The following is a 21,076-nucleotide window of genomic DNA, read 5'->3' as shown; positions in this document are numbered from 1 at the left end:
AAAACCATAATCTCAGTAAATAATTAGCTTTCCTGCATATAAATTATATCTCAATAAAGTTGGCTTTAAAAAGACCATAAATAAAAATATACTATTCAGATAATCACACAAATGAGCAGCCTGGCAGCCCAGCCTTTATAAACAATGCCATCTGATATGACGGACTAGCCATATAGATAAGGTAGTATCACTAAACAAAAAAGGGCCTAAGAACTCTGTACAAGAGAACTTGAAATCAATTCACCCAATTCATATGGAAAATCTGGCATTCTGTTGAACACTTGAAATCACAAATAAATTCCTTGTATTAACTGGGAATAAAGCCAAGAACCCCTTTTTTTAACATCTTGAGTTCTAAAAGTAGTCAGGTAGTTCTTGACACTGAGCACACACTCATATCATTTGGTTACAACCTCATCAATGCTTTCTGAGGAAAATGCATGCTCCATTGAGTCCTGAGAATGAATATGTTCTTCCCGAGAAATCACATCCCTGAGAGAACAGTTACTAGCCTGGAATTAACACTAGCTAACAAGCTGCAAGTCAAAAGCCAGAGTCACAAGTAAATTTGGTTTATTCCAATAAAAACTAGATAGAGACATGCAGTTTCCCCCCATTTAAAACAGACAGTTAAAATAGCCTCATGTACATTACTTAGCACAATTTCTCTGCCCTTTTCTCAGATGTCAAAGTCGTTTATTTACCTGTTATTATAGTAACTTATTTCAATACATTCATAAATTGTTTATATAACTGACAAATAATATCAAAGGATACAGAATACTTGCAATGCAGCTCAACTGACAAAAAATTTCAAGTTAAGTAATTTTACATCATTCAAAGATTATTAACTGGGGTGAGGGCATGTGCCGGGGGGGTAGGGGAGGCCCGGGGAAGGTCAATGGGGAAAAAAAGGAGACATATGTACTACTATTTGTAATACTTTAAACAATAAAATAAAATTTAAAAAAAAAGATTAACTGGTATATGCTATAAAAATAAAACAGTGAAGAGTCCTCAGACTTCTGGAATGAAAGTTTGTTTGAAATGAAAATTAAGGCCAAAAATTTGCTATACCAAAGAAAGGTGGATTTCAAATGTCTAGCTAACAAATCCAACCTAATAAACACATCAAATAAGCTGAAATTCACAAGATGAGTCCTGGAAATAAGGTAACTGGGAAGTCCAGTGTAATCATGCCTTTTTTTTCTCATGATAGGGGGTTGAGACTGAGAAAGATGACACCCTAAAAGACTAGAGGCCAAGAGTAAAAACACATAAAAACACATTCTACCCCACAGCTCTCTACTCAAAACAAAGTCCCATTCATGCCTTCTGTCTCATAGAGAGCTGATAGCTCCCAGAACCTCTCCAAAGAGCCTTCACTTCGTGTCCCCTTCTAACTGATCTTTTTTCCATAATGAATAAGATTCTTTCCATGAAATATGGCTGCTTTTGTCCCTACAGGTGTTATTTGTGAGGGGCTCCAAGGAGAAATAACTGGAGGAGGAAAGGGAAGATTGGCCACTGTAGGCTTCCTGTTGCTGAGCAGCCAGGCTCTTGTGGCAAAAATTGGTTTCTTCTTGTTTTGATTCTATGGTGTGATTTGTCTTAACAGGTACAGAAACCTACACCAAACTTAGTGAGTAAGAAATGCAAGGAATTTTATCAAGTGGAACCTACTTTCACAAACACATGCTGGATATAAAACTCTCTAATACAGAACTTGTAACGTGGTATAACCTTATGGATGACAATTTGGAAATATATGCCTGACATTAATAGAAATCTCAATACATATTTAATGAATTAACAGATCATTCAAATGGGCTTTCTTCTTGACCTGGTAATTCTACCTGTAGAATACATCTTAAGGGAGAATCATACTAGTTCAAAAAGATGTAATCAACAGAAAGCATATAAGTTTAAAAAAGGATTAGTGACACTGCAGTAGAATAGTGGTAATGAAATATTAGGTTTTCAGTAAAAATGAGAACAATCTTTGTGATAACTATTAAAAAACCTCAATATATTTTTAGATGAACAAAGAAAACATGATCCTATTTTAAGTATATATTTTGTAGTTCCCATCATTCTTTTTTTTTTTTTTAATATATTTTATTGAGTTTTCACAGAGCAGAAGGGAGAGGGATAGAGAGTTAGAAACATCAATGAGAGAGGAACATCAATCAGCTGCCTCCTGCACACCTCCTACTGGGGATGTGCCCACAACCAAGGTACACGTCCTTGGCCGGAATTGAACCTGGGAACTTTCAGTCCACAGGCCAATGCTCTACCCACCGAGCCAAACCGGTTAGGGCGTTCCCATCATTCTTTACCTAAAACCCTTGGGGCCAGATTGTTTTGAGAATGTATAACTTTTCAGAGTTTAGAAAGCGACTACAATATATTTACCATATATTTTCTAAATCTCCAGTGGTATTTCAGGTGCTACCCCATGTTTGGGCAAAGAAATAGATAAAATATTCACATTAAATGGAATCATAAAGACTAAAAATAGCCACACATCAATTCTAGTCAAGTTTTCCCATCAAGTGAGTTTGCATCAAACTTAGAAAAGTATTTTTCATTTTTAGTGCTTTTTGGATTTTGAAATTGTAAGTTGGGGGGGATTTGGAAAAATACATACCAAAATGTTAATGGTTATTATGAGAACACATAGCATCTAAATCTTGTCATATTGCAAAATTTACCACTCTACTAACTCGCCCAAATTTTACTGAATTGCAATTTGCTATGAAGCCTCTAGTTTATACAGTATTAAAGGTTACTACAAAACAACCACAAACTGTATCTCTGCACCATAGGCATCTTTTAAAAGATATCATGCTATTCCTTCTTACAAAGGCCTACCCAAGGAGAATGCCCACCTGATTTTTATACCAGAACAACTGTGCCTCTCATAATCAACTGTCATTCTTATGTCATAGACAGTGGATCAAGATTTCACCTGCTTTTGTGTCAGATGCCAGAGAACCTAGGTCTATATTTGTGACTCATTCTCAGCATACATTATAGCTAAATTATCAAACTGTATTTTTAGCCTTATTCCTGGCTTCACCTTTTCCCTCATTCTTGGCTTTCTTCTTCTGCCTATTTCATCACACCTGAAGTACCCCTTTTATAAATAAGACAGAACTTAATATCATTTTATATTATTAAAGCTTAGTTCTTACTTTTCTGCATTGTTCTTATTATTACCTGACATGTAACTTACTCACTTATGTATCTGTGGTCTGTCTCCCCAACGTATCACACTAGAATGCAAGCTTCAGGAGGATAAAGACTTTGCTCCCTGCTGTATCCTTCGTTCTAGGGTAATATCTGCATCTACATTAATACTTCTTGCAAAATGGAATGATCATGAAAACAGACCATTTATATCTTATGCCAGATTGTTACATAACAGAACTTTTAAGTGAAAAACTTTTCAGTCTACATAGCCTTTGACATTTTCACATATGTCTACAAAAGGTCAAATGTGCTCTTAGAGGGATTCCAATATTTAGGAACTTTCTACAAACCTACATGAATGACTAATTGGTTCAATCCTGTACCATATTACCTATGTAAATCCTCTGAAACACAGAAAAGGCACCAGGCACAAAGACAATGATCAAATTTATGACAGAAAAAATCTGCAAATAGCAAATATCCCGTGATAAAGAAATGTTTAAACAAATAATATTACATCCGTATCATGTTAACTCAAACAACCATTAAATATTATTTATGAAGCTTTTAATACATGGGAAAACATTCATGACATGTTAAATGAAGAAAATCAGAGGGTAAAATTGGATAAATAAAACATATAAATATTAATCATCTGTCTCAGAAATATGCAACTAACATTTTTATTTCTTTTTCTTCTGTGTTTTCCAAATTTTGTATAATCAAAACATATTTTACAACCAAAAAAGAATTTTGTGACCAGAGATCACAAAACTCTTTATATTATTAAAATCTAAAAAAAGTTCTGTTAATTTACTATAGGAAAATAAACACCTTATTTACAACATAAAATAGCAAAGCACTAGTAAGTAAAAGACATACAGTACCTTCACTGCTACATGAAGCTTTGCTGTTTTCTTGGATGGTCCTGAGGCTTCATATGTTGTACCATCCACATCTACAGACATTGTGAAGACTGGGGCATGGACAGGGCCAGACTGAGATAAGAGCTTATACTGAAGCCCAGGCCTGATCTGATTTAGCCTCATTAGCGCATTCATAAGATCTATTGCTTTACTATCCAGAACTGTTAAAAAAAAAAAAGAGAGAGAGATCAGATATTAAACCATTTTGCTTTAATCTATGCATCTGTAGGTTCCAAGTGATCACTATAAATTCATCAGTTTTTAAAAGAAGAATTAAAAAAAATATACAAATAACTTCATATGATTATAAAATTACTCCTTAAATTATTATGCTAACATCACTGTAAAAATAATATGCACTACTATAGCTATACATTAATTTTTGTTTGGCAAAATTAATATACCCTAAACCAGTGATTTTCAACCAGTGTGCCACAAGAATTTTTAAAGCATGCAATACCTAACTATTTAGTCAGGGGCACTGACCTGTTTTTCCCTTAGATTGTCAAATAGAAAAACGACAGCCAACACAATAGCTGTCCGGTGTGAATGAATCAAAATTATCCCTTTTTTTGGTCATATCAGAAAAATATATATCTTTTGGTGTGCTACAGAATTTTAATAATTATTTATGTGTGCCATGAGATGAAAAAGGTTGAAAATTGCTGTTCAAGGCAATGAAACTTGGAAACAAAAGAAGTTATTTAATCATCAATCTCTCAGTGAAGATCTATTCTAAAAACCCCAATTCAAATCAATCAAATTCTTCACTATGAAAATTTTCATTTCCTGAGACTATGAGTCTTTTCTAGTTAACATCTATAAGAATAAAGATTTTACATACTTTTCCTTAAGTTCCGTTTCATCTTCTTATTGGGATCTTTATCATCTCCTAATCCATCTTCAAATGGCCTTTTCAAAGCTGAAGATCCAGCACCTAAACAATTACAAGAGATTCATTATCAGTCAAAACAATGATTCTATTTCCTCTACCAAATGTATATACTATGTTCAGAAAGGGAAACCTTAGGAATCACAAAGACCATAGTACTCTTTCATTGAACAATTAAATTACTGTATTTATCATTTTGTAATAGCAAAAACTTTTAAAGTAAATCTTTATGAAACAATTTATCCCTTTTTATAAATATTTATTTTCCCATTCATTCATATATACAAATACAAACACCTATGTATATATTCACATCTGTTTATGCATGGACAGAAATAGGTCTGGGAAGATATATATCAAAATGTTAAAGGTAGTGTTCTCTGGTATTAGGATTTATTTTTACTTATGTCTTCTCAAGTATTTCTATAACTTAACATTTATTACTTTGTATAAATTTTTAAAGCTCACATGTTAAATCTTAGGCTTTTGGAAATCTGATTGTTTCTCACATTACAAAATATTCTTCGGCCTGTCGAGTCAAACCCTACTTAAGATTTTATTTACAGTTCATCTTTTCCATGAAGTTTTCTTCAGCTTTTTTCTCATCTCAACTTTCTAAGAGTTTCTATGGTATCAGAAATATAAAGCGTCCCATGTGGTAGTGTGTCATTGGCTATTTCACATGTTTTCTTAGTGCTCTAATGAAGGTCAAAGATATTTTGCCCTTGTCTTGTATCTTTAAAACTATCACAAGACTTAGAAACATCATAATGGGTATGAACCAAAACTAAATGATATGCAATTTCTTGGGTAAAGCAGCTAGTTTGTAACGCTGTCAGGCAAAGGCTTTGCTGTCCAGGTTAAAACCAATCAGAGAAAAGCTCATCAACCTCTCCAAGTATTTTAAAGAACTCTGTCTCTTCAACTTAAAAACTGGTTATGTGCCAAAACCGGTTTGGCTCAGTGGATAGAGCATCGGCCTGCGGACTGAAAGGTCCCAGGTTCGATTCCGGTCAAGGGCATGTACCTTGGTTGCGGGCACATCCCCAGTAGGAGGTGTGCAGGAGGCAGCTGATCGATGTTTCTCTCTCATCGATGTTTCTAACTCTCTATCTCTCTCCCTTCCTCTCTGTAAAAAATCAATAAAATATATTTAAAAAAAAAAACAAAAAAAAACAAAAAACTGGTTATGGGTTTTTCCTAAAGGGAAGTTATACTCAAGAGATTCATGCCACAGGATTTCCAGATACTTCTAATGAGACCTTGTAAGTATACTAACATTAACTACATATTCTTTAATCATCAAGATTTGTTGTCTCTTGGGGCAAACACTGACTTCACACTTGCTTGAGTCAATGCTTACTGCTCAGGTCTATAAATCTCGATGTTCTCTTCTACAGAAGGCACTATCTGCTTATCTGCTTAGTATTGTATTTCATCTGCATAATATAAAACCCTATGTGCCACTGCGGACTCAAGGGTCCCGGGTTCGATTCTGGTCAAGGGCATGTACCTTGGTTGTGGGCACATCCCCAGTGGGGGGTGTGCAGGAGGCAGCTGATCGATGTTTCTCTCTCATCGATGATTCTAACTCTCTATCCCTCTCCCTTCCTCTCTGTAAAAAAAATCAATAAGATATATTAAAAGAAAAACCACAAAAAAACCCCTATGTGCCAGTCTCCCGGAATGTCCCCTCTTTAAGAGAGAAAAGTTCAAAGGGAACACAGTCTACTCAATCACTCAACTGTTCACTAAGTTACATTAAAAGCTGCTGATTGTGCAGAAATCACAAATGCTGAAAAGCCTAGATCTCATCTCTAAATCCTCCGGCTACGAAGTTCCATGGATTAAGCTTCCTTCTCCCGTCCCAGCCCTTGTAGAACAGCTGTAAATCTGGGGCTAACCATAATAGTAATAGGGGTGGGGGAGGGGGTAGAAATGGGCTTGTTTTATAAAACGCATGTCATTTTCAATCTATATAATATCTAGAAATGAGAAGTGATCATTTGAGAGGCAATAATTTTTAAAAATAATATGAGTGCGCTTACTATATGCCTGGCACTGTTTTTAATATCTTACATGTATTAACTTATTTAATCATCACCCTTAAAGCATGTACTTCTATCATCCTCATTATAATTTCATGTATGTATTCATTCAGTAACAAATATTAACTGAGAATTTTCTATGTGCAGGATAATTTTAGATGCCGGACAAGAGAACAAAACAATGTCTCAAAGAATTTATGCAAAAAATAAAAAGTTTATGCAAGGTGGTGGAAAGGAATTACAGCATGTCCTATAGTTTTGAACACAATGAAAAAAAAATAAGAGGCTTAAAGGGGAGGAGGTGTTGCTGTTTTGTTTTTAGTGCTCATCAGAAAGATCAAAAAGGTATTGCTGATAGGTGTGACCTTTTGATGAAGACTTAAGGAAAATAAGAATGAGCTATTCACTATTAGGGAATGAGCCCCAAGCAAGGAAAACAGCCAAGTACAAAGGGCAGGAACATGCTAGGAAACAGCATAAAGGCCTGAGTGGTTGGAGTCACCTGACCCAGGAGGAGAGGACAGCAGAAGATGAGGAGAGGCAGTAGTTCTGAACCCAAGCTGCCACTAATTCATCAGAGGAACTTCTACAAAATATCGAAGTTCCACTTCCAGTATAAGAAAGTAAATTTAAAAAGCCTTCCTGATGTGAGTAATTAGAAAAACTGGACAAAATGTAGAATAAAATATGTTCCCAGACAGTAAAGACTATGGAGTTAGTTAGATCTGGGAGATGAAGGAAGCCCTGCATTAGGGCCACATTTCTTCCAGGGCAGTGGTCGGCAAACTCATTAGTCAACAGAGCCGAATATCAACAGTACAACGACTGAAATTTCTTTTGAGAGCCAAATATTTTAAACTTAAACTATATAGGTAGGTACATTGTTATTCACTTAATTAGGGTACTCCTAAGCTGGCCTTTGCTAAAAACGTCCTCAATCTGACTGAGGTACATTCACTGAGGTCAACTCCTTCCAAATCTCCCATCCACTCTCGTCTTGTATACTTGTTTCGTCTATTCTTAAATTGATGACAAAAATACCTGTAGGATTTGCAGCTGGTTGGAAAAATACAGGTAAATTTATGCTTCGAGTAGGTACTTTTGTCACCCGCGCGCAATTTGCGGACGCGACTAGCACTAACCACTGCACTGAGACTGCTGACCGACTGGCTCACTCAACTCCTGCATGAATCGCGAGCCTCCCTCGCGCTGCGTATCCGTATCCTGCGGCCCGCCTGTGCCTGTGCCACGTCTCCCATCGCCTGATGGACCCGACACCCCCCACTTCTTCTAACGCTACTTCTTCAAAATAGACTCGCCCAGGCCGAAAACCGACTTCTGTGCATGGGCCACGAAGTTTCAATCGCGCACGTACGTGGTATTTTGTGGAAGAGCCACACTCAAGGGGCCAAAGAGCCACATGTGGCTCACGAGCCGCAGTTTGCCGACCACTGCTGTAGGGGCATCTTCCAAGTCCAGAAACAGCCAGTAAGGATTGTGGGGGTAAAAACTGAAGTGTGAGGACTGCCAAGGGAAGGCCTGTTGAATCTCCCCCCACTGTGGCTCTCATGAGGACTGAAGCCTAACTTCAAATTACCTTCTTCCCTGATTACATTAAAATGACCCAGGATTGCCAAAGTCACTAACCATCTCCCAGAAACAGGTATAAATCTGCCCTGGGGAAAGATAGTATTACTCTAGCCTTTAAATTCTCCACAATTTTTTCATTTTAAGTCTCCAGCATTTACAATAACCAGGCACATAAGAAGACAAGATATTATGATCAAAAATCAAGGAAGGAGCAGACAACAGAAACAGAACCAAAAGAGACCCAGATGATGGAGCTTTCAAAAACAAACTTTATTAAAAAGAATAATCAGTATGCTAAAGAAATTTAAAAGTAAAAAATAAAAACTAGAAGAATTTCTGGAAGAAAATCTGAAACTATAAAAGATCCAAAATTATAAAAATGGAAAATATAATATAAATTAAGAACAAATAGACCTGCAAGTGGAACTAGACAATCCACAACAGAGGGAAACTGACATACTCTTCCAGTAATCAGAAGAACAAGTAAACAAAACTATAGAATAGGTGTACAAGATCTGAACAGCACAACGAACAAATGTACTGCAAAATGTTCATAAAGAACATTCGGACCAACAACTGCAAAACGTATATAATTTTTCAGACAGAATCATTTACAAAAACTGACTAAGTACTGGAACATAAAACAAGTCTCAAAAAAAAAATCAAAGGATAGAAATCAAACAAAACATGTTCTCAGATTATAGTAGAATAAGTGGGAACTCAAATATAAAGTGGTAACTAAAAAATCCTTTCCTGTCTGGAAATTAAGCAATGACAACAAAGAATAAAGAATATTCTTTATTCTTATAGATGTTAAGTTTTTTTTTTAATTAAATCTTTATTGTTCAGATTATTACATTTGTTCCTCTTCCCCCCCTCCCCCATAACTCCCCTCCTTCCAGCTCCCACCCCACCCTCCGCCCTCACTCCCCACCCAGTCCTCATCCATAGGTGCACGATTTTTGCCCAGTCTCTTCCCGCATCTCCCACACCCCTTCCCCCCCCCCCCCCGAGAATAGTCAGTCCATTCCCTTTCTATGTCCCTGATTCTATTATAATCAACAGTTCATTCTGTTCCTCAGATTATTTATTCACTTGATTCTTAGATTCATTTGTTGATAGATGCATATTTGTTGTTCATAATTTGTATCTTTACCTTTTTCTTCCTTCTTCCTCTTCTTAAAGGATACCTTTCAGCATTTCATATAATACTGTTTGGAGGTGATGAACTCCTTTAGCTTTTCCTTATCTGTGAAGCTCTTTATCTGACCTTCAATTCTGAATGATAGCTTTGCTGGATAAAGTAATCTTGGTTGTAGGTTCTTGGCATTCATCACTTTGAATATTTCTTGCCACTCCCTTCTGGCCTGCAAAGTTTCTGTTGAGAAATCAGCTGACAGTCGTATGGGTACTCCCTTATAGGTAACTGAGTTTCTTTCTCTTGCTGCTTTTAAGATTCTCTCTTTGTCTTTTGCTCTTGGCATTTTAATTATGATGTGTCTTGGTGTGGTCCTCTTTGGATTCCTTTTGTTTGGGGTTCTCTGCGCTTCCTGGACCTGTAAGTCTATTTCTTTCACCAGATAGGGGAAGTTTTCTGTCATTATTTCTTCAAATAGGTTTTCAATATCTTGCTCTCTCTCATCTTCTGGTACCCCTATAATTCTGATGTTGGTACGTTTGAAGCTGTCCCAGAGGCTCCTTACACTATCTTCGTATTTTCGGGTTCTTTTTTCATTTTGCTTTTCTGGTTGGGTGTTTTTTGCTTCTTCGCATTTCAAATCTTTGACTTGATTCTTACGCTCCTCTGGTCTGCTGTTGGGAGTCTGTATAATATTCTTTATTTCAGTCCATGTATGCTGAATTTCTAGTTGGTTCTTTATCACAGCATCGAGGGTCTCATTAGATTTCTTGTAGATCTCAATAAGTTTATCGGCAGCTTCTAGACAGTTCTTGAGAGACCTTAAAAGTGTGGTTCTGAACTCAATATCCTCCCTTGATAGTTTTGTCCTGTTTCTTTGTCTCAGCATTTTTTACGCTTTCTTGGTGCACCCCCTAGTGGTCTTTGTGCACAGTCTTGTTGTAGTTAAGCCTTGATTGTTGTAGTTAATACTAGAGGGATTTGACCTCCAGGCCAACTGGCTGTGAGAATCAGCTGTGTCTGCAGTGGGAAAACTTCTGTCCTCTGGAGAGGTGCTAATCTAGCCTTTGCCTGAGGCTATCCGGCAAATGGCTCTGCGCAGGGCTTGGGCGGGGCGGGTCGCACGGGATCAACAGGGAGGGCGGAGGGAGCAGTTATGGCTGCTCTCAGTCCCGTTCCCAGAGGCTCTGCTTCTCAGAACCCCAGCAACCGCTTTGTATTTTCCACACTGCGCCTCCTCTGAGTCTTGGTATGCTGTTCTCTTTCCTTCTAGTTGAAGAATCTCTCCTCAGCCAGCCTTCCTGTGGCTCTGGGTGATGTCCGTTCTGTCTTTTAGTTGTATTTTTGAAGTGGTTGTTCGAGGCAGCAAACTCCGGTGTTTACCTATGCTGCCATCCTGGTTTCCGACGTTAAGTTTTTTGAGTGTAGACTCAGTAACCAGGAGGTCATGGTTCGATTCCCGTTCAGAGCACATGCCTGCGTTGCGGCCTCGATCCCCAGTAGGGGGGCATGCAGGGAAGACCGTCTATCAATGATTCTCTCTCATCATTGATGTTTTTATCTCTCTCTCCCTCTCCCTTCCTCTCTGAAATCAATAAAAATGTATTAAATAGCCTAGGTGGTTTTGCTCAGTGTATAGAGCATCAGCCTGTGGACTGAAGAGTCCCGGGTTCGATTCCAGGTGGGTGTGTGGGAGGCAACCATTGATGTGTCTCTCTCACATCAATGTTTCTCTCTCTGTCTCTTCCCCTCCCTTCTACTCTGTCTAAAAATCAACAGAAAAAATATCCTCAGGTGAAGAGTAACCAAAAAAAATAAATAAATTTATATGTATATGTGTGTGTGTGTATTAAATAGCTCATGTGTCAAAGAACTGATAATAAGGGAAAATAAAAGATAGTTTTAACCTAGTGATAATAAAGATACTAATGTCAAAAGCGTGTACTAGGGACTCTTTCCCCCTCCCCATGTGGGAGTCTGTACTTGTTCTTTAATAAATTTCCACCTTGGCTATACCATCCCTCCCCCCGCCCCCAAAAAAGCGTGTACTATACACATAAATCTGGGCTTAAAGGAAAAATAGCAAATGACACCCAAAGAAGGTAAATTTATAAAACTATTTTAAAATTTAGATGAAATGGATAAATTCGTAGAAAAAAAAAATTTACCAAAACTCTCATACCTACTTAGTAAATTTGATCCATAATTTAAAACCCTCCCACAAAGAAAACCAAGTGCTCAAATGGCTTCAATAATAAATTCTTGCAAGCATTTAAGGAAAAAATAACATCAATCTTATGCAAACTCCTACAAGGAACAAAAAAGGAAGGGACAATCTCCAACTCAGTTTATGAGACCAACATAATCTTAGAGGCAAAACATTATAACAAAGGAAAACTGCTGGCCAATCTAACACACAAACAGGATTTGCTTACAAAACCTATGCAAGATTGCTCATACCAACTTTATTTGTGATAACCCAAACTGGAAACAAACAAATTCCCTACAACAGATGCACAGTTAAACAAAGTCTGGCTCATCCAATGCCACAGAATACTACTCAGCAATAAATCTAATGACACGTGCAACAACTTGGACAGGCCATAAGGACATTACACTGGGGGATGGGAGGGGACTAGACAATCCACAACAGAGGGAAACTGACATACTCTTCAGTAATTAGAAGAATAAGTAAACAAAAAAGGGGAGATCTCAAAAGATCACATACTGTATAACTCCTTGAAGTGACAAAAGTATAAAGGAAAGTCAGTGGTTTCCAGGGTTTAGGGATGATTAAGAAGAAAGAAGCGGGTGTGACTATAAAGGGGCAGTATGTGGAAGACGGAATAGTTCTGTATCTTGATTGTGAAGGTGGTTTCACAAATCTACACATGTAATAAAATGGCATAAAACATATACATACACATGGTATCAATGTCAAGTTCTTGCTTTTGATATTGTACAGCAAGCATGTCAAACTCGCGGCTGGCGAGGCATGCAGCCCACTTATGTCGAGTTTGACATGCGTGTTGTACAGTACTAGAATATAAGATGTAACTAGTAGGAGAAATTGACTAAAGGGTACATGGGAACTCTCCGTGCTAAATAGGCAACTTCCTTTGAGTCTGATTTTAAGATGAAAAATTAAGGGGAAAAAGAATTATTGCTTGTTGAGAACAGACAAATGGGGCAAGGTCAGAAGCAGAAAGACCAAGATAGAGAAGTTACATCCCAGTTGAGAGATGATGGCAGCTTAGGCCAGGATGGCAATAGTGAAGAAGTTAAAGAAATAGCTGAATGCTGGAGATACTTTGAACATAAAACAGACAGGATTTGTTGATGATTTGGATATGAAGGAAAGAAAGAGAGGATTCAAGGATAAAGGTTTTTGCCTGAGCACATAGAAGGATAGAGTTTCCAGTGGCTGGAAAGAGCAGATCAAAGGTAGCATAAGGACAGATTTTTGGATTTTAGACATCTTAAGTTTGAGATGGCTGTTAGACATCTGGGTGGAAAACTGAGGAAACTGGGTCTGAGGTCAAGGGCTGGTAGTCTGGTGAGGAATAACTGGTGTCAAACATCCTACCTTCTAATATAACAGGAGATAAGGGGGGGAGGGGATATTTTTTGAGGCATAACGAGGAGCGTAAGTGGATTCATATTTGAGTCTGCTGTATTCGAGGAACTGAGTCAGGCATCTTAATCTGTCCATAGCCAATAAAGCGGGGTATCATCCCTAGGACAAAAGCAAACTCATTGCTCAAGACCTAAAGCTAGTTAAGAGTGGGGCTATGACTAGAACCCAGGCAATACTGACCCCAAAATCTATGCCCTTTCTGCTGAAACTCAAACAGACTAGTACAAATGGAAGATACTCCTGGAATTTTCAATATACTTTTCCTTTATATTTGTTTTCTCTTTCTTGGTTAAGTAACAGTTCCAAGTACAGTGATAACATCATCTCCTAGTTTATGGCTTACCTCTTCTCTTAGACCAGAGATTCTCAAAGTATGGTCCCTACATCTATGCAGTAAGGGAATCTGGCCAACATAGTCAACTGAGTTCATCACTAATAAGAGTAAATAACAGCAAGCTGATGTCATTGATGGGACAGAAAAGCAGAAAGTCAGGGGGCAAAAGCAATAAAAATCCTTATGCATGACTTGGATTAACAATTTGTTTAAATTAGGGTATAATTGAGACATTATATTAGGTTCAGGTGTACAATACAATGATTCCACATTTGTCTATACTGTGAAATGATCCCACAATAAGTCTAGTTAACATCAACAATTATTAAATTCCCTCACCTCTAATAAGAGATGCACCCCATAATCATCTCTACCACTGCCCATGCCCAACATCAATAAAAACACTTTTACACTCACCTTCTTTATCAGTAACTGACCAGGAGTATTTTTGAAAAGGCTTACTAGACGGAAGGGGGTCCATCTCCAGCACTTTATAAATCTGGCCAAAGGCTGACAGTCTCAGTGCATGCTGAAGAACAAAAGATTATAGTTATTCACATTTCAACAGCCATTTATAAAGCCCTTTTATAAAGCCCTTAGAACATCTAGCTAAAAAGACTATTCATTTAACGCTAAAGTTATGATGGAAAAGTCCCCTTAACAATAGGCAAGAAAATAGTGTTTAAATAGAAAAACTCAGAAACTAAAGTGATAATATCCCTCTAATAGATCATAGTGATGTGCTCCATCTTCTACCTGGGCACTATGGGTAATATCTTCTTTTTGCTGGATGGTCATATAGCTCAGAGCATCTGTTGGGTCTCGCTCACAAGGATCATGAAGACCAGGACCCCCTTTGGCAAAGGCAAAAGAAAGACACAAGTACCACTTAGAACTGAGTTTAGAATTCAATAAACAGAGAAAAAGGGAATAGAGGGGGAAAAAAACTGAGAAACTACATCTGCTTAATCAAATGGATTACAAAGGACACTCTCATTTTATATATGTTAGCACCTAAATGTCCTCATTTTACTGGAAGTCACATATATCTAAGGTCAACATTTGGTCTTACTCTGAGAATTTAGACACAGCATGATAAATCATCCCAAATCTTTAAAGGGATTACATATAGAAAATAAAACCAAATTTAATGTTTCCAAATTAAACACCAGAGTGCAAACAGAGTGAACTTAATACATTTTAACCAAACATCTGCATTTTCAAATTCAGAGCCCAAGGTAAAGCAAATTCATAGCAGACACAATATCTTATTAGTACCATTTATGTTAGTATATATAAAACATAAATTACATTTATTGAAACAGTTTTATATTTCAACATACAGATATCCTATTTTCCTATTTGCTAAAATTCCAAGTAAAACAACTCCTATATATCACTTTCTGGTGCAGAGGATAAATTTAATAAGGATTTAGAAAAATAAATCAAAATGTGATTTTTCTGATTCTTCTGCCTCCAGAGTTTGAAACCCTTACCAGGAAGTAGTATTCCAGATGCCAAACACTCCATTACTCGTCTCAAGGCCTCCCCAGCGCCCAAAGGTCTATTACAAGTACCTATAGACTTTTCACATATAAGCTCTAGTGGCTAGAAGATATTAAATTACAAATTAGTACATGCATCAAGTGTTAAAAGGATTCCAGTTAAATGTGAGCTGACATTTCTATCTACAATGAAGGCCAAAACCATGAAAGTCCATTTATGATTTAGGACTCAATTAACTTTTCCCCTTTGTTTATTAACCTTTAACCCAGCTAGTGTTTTTAAATCTACCATTTTTGAGATAATATATTCAGAAGACATTCTGTTATAAAACTTGAGTTACCCTGAAAAGATCACTTAAGAAATTGTGGTCACTTAACTGATTTAATAAAAATATAACAAGCCTTCATGTAAGTTAGTAATAGCTAATAACTAATCAATATTCAAACCCAACCCTATCTCCCACATAACCTAGGAAACACTTAAACCACAATAAGACTTCATTTTAGACAGCCTGCCTCAAGTACTACAATTAGAATAAATGAAGGACCAAATCTCTATATTTAATAAATTAAAAACTGATGATACTATATGAAAGTTATAATTGCTAGACTAATTTAAAATGACCCTTTAATCCGGCCAATGTTGCTCAGTGGTTGAGTGTTGACCCATGCACCATGAGGTCACAATTTGATTCCTGGTCAGGGCACATGTCTAGTTTGTGGGCTCGATCCCCAATAGGGAGCGTGCAGGAAGCAGCCCATCAATGGTTCTCTCTCATCACTGACATTTCTCTCTCTCTCTCTCCCTCTCCCTTCCTCTCTGAAATCAATCAATCAATCAATATATATATTTATTTTTTTAAAAATGGAAGCAGCACTGAAAGAGCAATGTGACAGTCAAGGAGCTTTCATGGGCAGTAGTGAATAGTGCAGAGCAAAGTGCAGAAAGACATTCACTTCTAAAAGATATAGAGGCTTTTTGTCAGAGAAAAAATCTCAGGCTCTATAACATGAATTATGATAAGGTAAAAGAGACATGTTACATACATAAAAACAAATTCATATGAAAAGATGCATAATTTTTTTCCAAAACAAAAATAGGCAATGCATACTTCAGCTAACTCAGAATACAGCTATTTCAGAGTAATATGTAATTTCTACAGGATTTTCTCTGACTTTACTTCAGAATTTGCTTTTAACTGTATTTAAGTACTTACCCATCCTTTTAATGGTGCCCATGTGGGGACTCTGTTGCACAAATCACGCAGAATACGAAGGACAATGACACACGATTTTAATCCATTTGCCCTTGCCTAAAACAAACAAAGTGATTCCAATATCCTTGTTGAAATCCATTCTTCATTTAAGCACACTGATCATGGATAGGCTCTTTAAAGTGAATACTAATTAGTCAATCATAATCAGTTGTCAAACAAATTTAAAAAATAAAGTAAAATTATAATTCAGAACGGCAGGTTTTAAAGTAAAGGAAGCATACTATTAAAATTGCTTTTATAGCCTCATGACAACACACCATTCTGGGCCACTATCTTAAGTTTTCACTTTTCTCGCCCATGTTTGTATTTTATAAGCCATGAATTGAAATTCAGAGTGCTAAACTGAAAAGGATTATATTATAATTAAACATCAACTATATAGTAGAAGCCATACTAGGCATTTTACCTAAATTAACTCATTTACTTTTATAACCCTATAAGGTAGAATACCCCACGTTATAATTTACACAGAAATCACTAAGTGGCAAGTATGAAACCTATGCAAGGCTATATCAACAGTAAGATAAAAACAAAGAGCCAACCTGAAACCATTTGGCATGTCGAAGAGACGCCAAGGCATTCAGGCATTTCTGCCTGTCCAATAAGTCTGGAGGATCTTTCATCGCAACCTTTTCTAATGGAAAAATGGGATAGAGAGAGAGACATACAATTTGACCAAGGAGTTCCTGTCAAATTACCAAACAATAAAATTTTTTTAAAAGAGCAGCATTTGAGTTAACTAATAAGACTCCCAGAAGATTTCATGATTTGGTTTAGCTGTTTTTTTAAAGTTACATGCACTATGATTACTTAAGTAAAAAGTCATCAGAGCCATTCTGTGCACAAGTAAACAGGAGCACAAAGGCATTCAATCAGTAAACAAATCAATGATCACTGCTACATACAATCTGGGATCTAAGCACATATAACATCAAAGGGCACAAAATAGGTACATAGCACTTGTTCCTTTGGCTGGGTGCAAAGAGTGCAAATCTGGGACTAATAGTAATTATAACTATTTTTTATAGAAGGAATCTTAATTCTTAAGGAAAACTGGGGCTCTTTTATATAATCAATTTGAGATATACTACGAATACATTGCGTATAGCAATTTTATTTTTTTACAACTAAATGAACTTATCCAACAAGATAGCCATTAACAGAAACTTTACCCCATTGATGAAAACTGTTCAAGGGTCACATTGGAGTTCCCTCATTATTTCTTTTCTAAGCCAAAATTATCAAAACTACAAAAATGAAAAACACTGAAATACATTTCAATTCTAAATTATATAAATTTTTTAAAGGCAGCAAAGAATACTATCTAATTACAGCTATTTGACTTGCCTTAACATTTTAAATTTGGATTAGAGGGCCCAAAGCAGCAAAATTAAGAATTCAAACATGTGATTAATGAAAAATATCCACACTTGAGAAAATGTCACATGATACTAAATCCAAGTTTAAGAGCCAAATATATTCCCTCTAAGCTATTACTGAGTGGGATTTCAACTTTTTGAAGACTTGGTGCATTATTTAAATGCAAAGAAAAACTACAAATGTTTTTTGGGGAGAAATTTTGTCTAGCCCAATGAAGTCAGATTCACCATTCTCCTTTAAGAACTTTTAGATGTAGGAAAGTCCACCAATACTTCTTCCTAGCATTATCATAATAATGAGAATTGGTAGTATGCTGTATGGGCTAATTGATACAATGTAAATATTTTTAAATAAGAGGCAGATAACTGATAATTTTTGGTTTCCTCATTTACAGGATTCCATTATGACATATATTCTAATTGGTATCTTGCCATTAACTAAAACTGAAGGCATAATGCCCAGAAAACAAATCTTTCAGAGGAAAAATTGGGGTTTTCTATAGCAGAGGTCACCAATCGGTGGTCCGAGGACCACTGGTGGTCCATTAGGTCTGAAAGGTTGGCGACCGCTATTCTATAGGTTGCAACATTCTAAAGGCTGAAGTGCTACACACTTATTTTCTGACCCGGTGAGCTTTACACCAGATATTTGCATTGATTCACATTAACCTCTGCCAACAAATTCACAACACAGGGCCTTATTTCACTACCCCCTTTTATTCAAAAATTGGGCAGCCTCAAAAAGTGTAAATGTGGATTCATTTATAACCATAAACAAATATACTATGGATTTTCACTTCATAGGTGATCTAATTCCTGGACTTGCTCAATTTTGTCTTTATAATGACACAAACATACAACTAACTCGTTTTAATGTTATGTCAAAATGTTTAACTGTGGTCAATGCAAGCATCTGCATAAAGCTCATATACCAGATCAAACAAACTACTATAAATGAATGATTAGAATCTCTTAAAAGTTAGACATGACAAAGGTTGACTGACTGCTAAGTAATGTAATCCCCAAAGAAGGTATGGGCTGTACTTATTTTTTAAAATCTCAATCTCTAAGAATGAGGCAAGCTTAGTTTTAGTTTATCATCTTACCAAGTAGGAGTTGGGAAGGGGGACGGGGTAATGCAAGAGAGAAGGGAGGCAGAGGAAGTTTGGATAGGAAAATACAAGGCAAACCAAAACTCTCTTTGAACTTTCTGGTACTTTTGTCCAATGGTCAGAACTTGGAAATAACATCTCATGCTCATTACAAAACATATTTTTAAAGGGGGACAATGGCAAAAATATGAAGATAAATTATTTCATCCCAAAAGTCAGATTACAACCACGAACTCTTCTTTAAAAAAAAACAACAACAGAGGCATCAGCTTGCTACAGACAGTCAACATTTGGAGGCAACAGTTTCCACTAAGACAAGATGGAGGAGCAGGCAGTGAACAGAAGACTTGCACCAGATTCCCATTCACATCACCATCAGAATGGCTATGTTTCTTCCTGCTCTGATAGTCAAAATGTCAAAAGATCCAAAATGTTTTAATATTCATGAGGTGGGACACAGTAGAGGAAATTCATCTCATGTTATCTTCCTCAAAGTTTCTTATTTTAAAACCATGTGAATTCATTCATATGGTAACCAGTACCTGTAAGCCCTGCTTCCCTATTTCCTTTATATATGAATAACATATAGTTTTATATATTTTCATTCATTGAGAAAAATAAATTACTTAATGTGGCAATCATAGAATTGCTGCTGGAAAAACACCACTACTTCTAATAGCAGAACTTCAAGTTTAACATTTTTTAACACACTTCAATACAAGTGTTTCATTTTTGTGGGGAAGCAAAGCTTTTCTGATAAAAGGCAACTTGGAGTCTTTAAATTAGAAACAATGGAACTGTGAGACATTTCATTTTTTCCTACATTGAACAGTAAAACTAATTAAGAAATAGAATTGGAATTTAAAAAAAGAAAAAGAAAGAAAGAAAAGAAAAGAAATAGTATGGGGAATGGGCATGGGGAGTGACAAAAATGCCCCCCAAAACCATAAAAAAAACACACACAAAAAAACAAACAGCTTGTAAAAATTTATTGCTCAGTAACCTGGCATCAGGGCATGAAGCTACACAAAGCATTCTGAACAATGGAAGCACTGGAAAAGAAGCCTATTGTGCTGAACTTTATTTTGGTTAGAGGTTAGATCAGTGACCAGAAACACACTATACTACAGGAAATGTTGGTCAGTTTCTCTCAATTCATACATGCATGCTAACTCTCTTCCCATTAACAAAAACACTAGCCTGGACACTGGATAGAGAAAAGCCAGAACATGACTGTAAACAGGAGTCATATGTCTGGAACCTGGGCTCTTCAAAGGTGAAATAATTGAGCTGGGTCGTCATGAAGGCCTCCTTGACAATATGGGTGAAGCTGAGCTACTGAGTACGTGCCAATAGAATGTTCTGGTTAGCCTGAAAATATGCTAGCAGCCCCTTCTCTCAATTCCTTGAGGCTCTGTGGAGAGCAGACATTATGCTTCAAACCGCTATCCACGCAAAACATCAAGCCACAATAACGTACACATGTAAACGCAGCACTAAGGGAGATCAGAGAGACTGTTTTCCTAATTTCTGGTAGAAATGTCGCTCGATAGAACTTTTTTTTTTTCAATGCCTTAGTAGACAGTTGGCCACTGGAAAGGTAACGGCTCAAAGTTTGCACCAGATTTTAGATCTAGCAACTGGAAAAGGCAGGAAAATAAAGCCTGCAGCATCATTATAATCCCAGGTGTGATTTCTGGATTGTAAGAATCTAGTACCTTCACCTAGCAGGACGTGTGCCAGTGAACGTTTGTCAAGATGCACCGGAAGTTTACACTGGCGCTGATATGTGAAAAGGGACTCTTGGGCAACCTCTCTGTGAGCCCCTAAAAATCTCCCCAATACCAAGGGCAGGGGGTTGTCTTAACCTAAGCCACACAACTCCGTCGTTTCCCTGTCCACCTGGTTTCAAACTGCATTGTAAATGGAATAAACAGTTGATTTATTACCCTCATAGCAAACAAACTGCTTGTTTAAAATCACAAACACCAAAAGAAGCTGAGACTGTGTGATGCTCAGAATAACCAAATCAGCTAAGACGCT

General features: G+C 36.8%; 1 protein-coding gene across 4 annotated transcripts in view; it reads right to left on the bottom strand.

The window, feature by feature from the left end:
• Positions 1 to 21,076, bottom strand: part of STRBP (spermatid perinuclear RNA binding protein) — a 132,927-nt gene that overhangs the window by 23,447 nt on the left and 88,404 nt on the right. For all 4 annotated transcript variants that reach the window (XM_070430722.1, XM_070430723.1, XM_070430724.1 and 1 more), the window contains exons 6-12: positions 17,085 to 17,176; positions 16,483 to 16,578; positions 15,257 to 15,368; positions 14,517 to 14,614; positions 14,178 to 14,289; positions 4,966 to 5,058; positions 4,083 to 4,282 (exon numbers count right to left, since the gene is read on the bottom strand). In XM_070430722.1, coding sequence (XP_070286823.1) covers positions 4,083 to 4,282; positions 4,966 to 5,058; positions 14,178 to 14,289; positions 14,517 to 14,614; positions 15,257 to 15,368; positions 16,483 to 16,578; positions 17,085 to 17,176 — 803 coding nt within the window. The remainder of the gene's footprint in view (positions 1 to 4,082; positions 4,283 to 4,965; positions 5,059 to 14,177; positions 14,290 to 14,516; positions 14,615 to 15,256; positions 15,369 to 16,482; positions 16,579 to 17,084; positions 17,177 to 21,076) is intronic.

Source organism: Myotis yumanensis, unplaced genomic scaffold, assembly GCF_028538775.1.
Source record: "Myotis yumanensis isolate MYYU_CA2020_CCGP unplaced genomic scaffold, mMyoYum1.0.hap1 SCAF_12, whole genome shotgun sequence".
Classification (NCBI taxonomy): domain Eukaryota; kingdom Metazoa; phylum Chordata; class Mammalia; order Chiroptera; family Vespertilionidae; genus Myotis; species Myotis yumanensis.
This window is presented reverse-complemented; position numbering and strand designations above follow the sequence as displayed.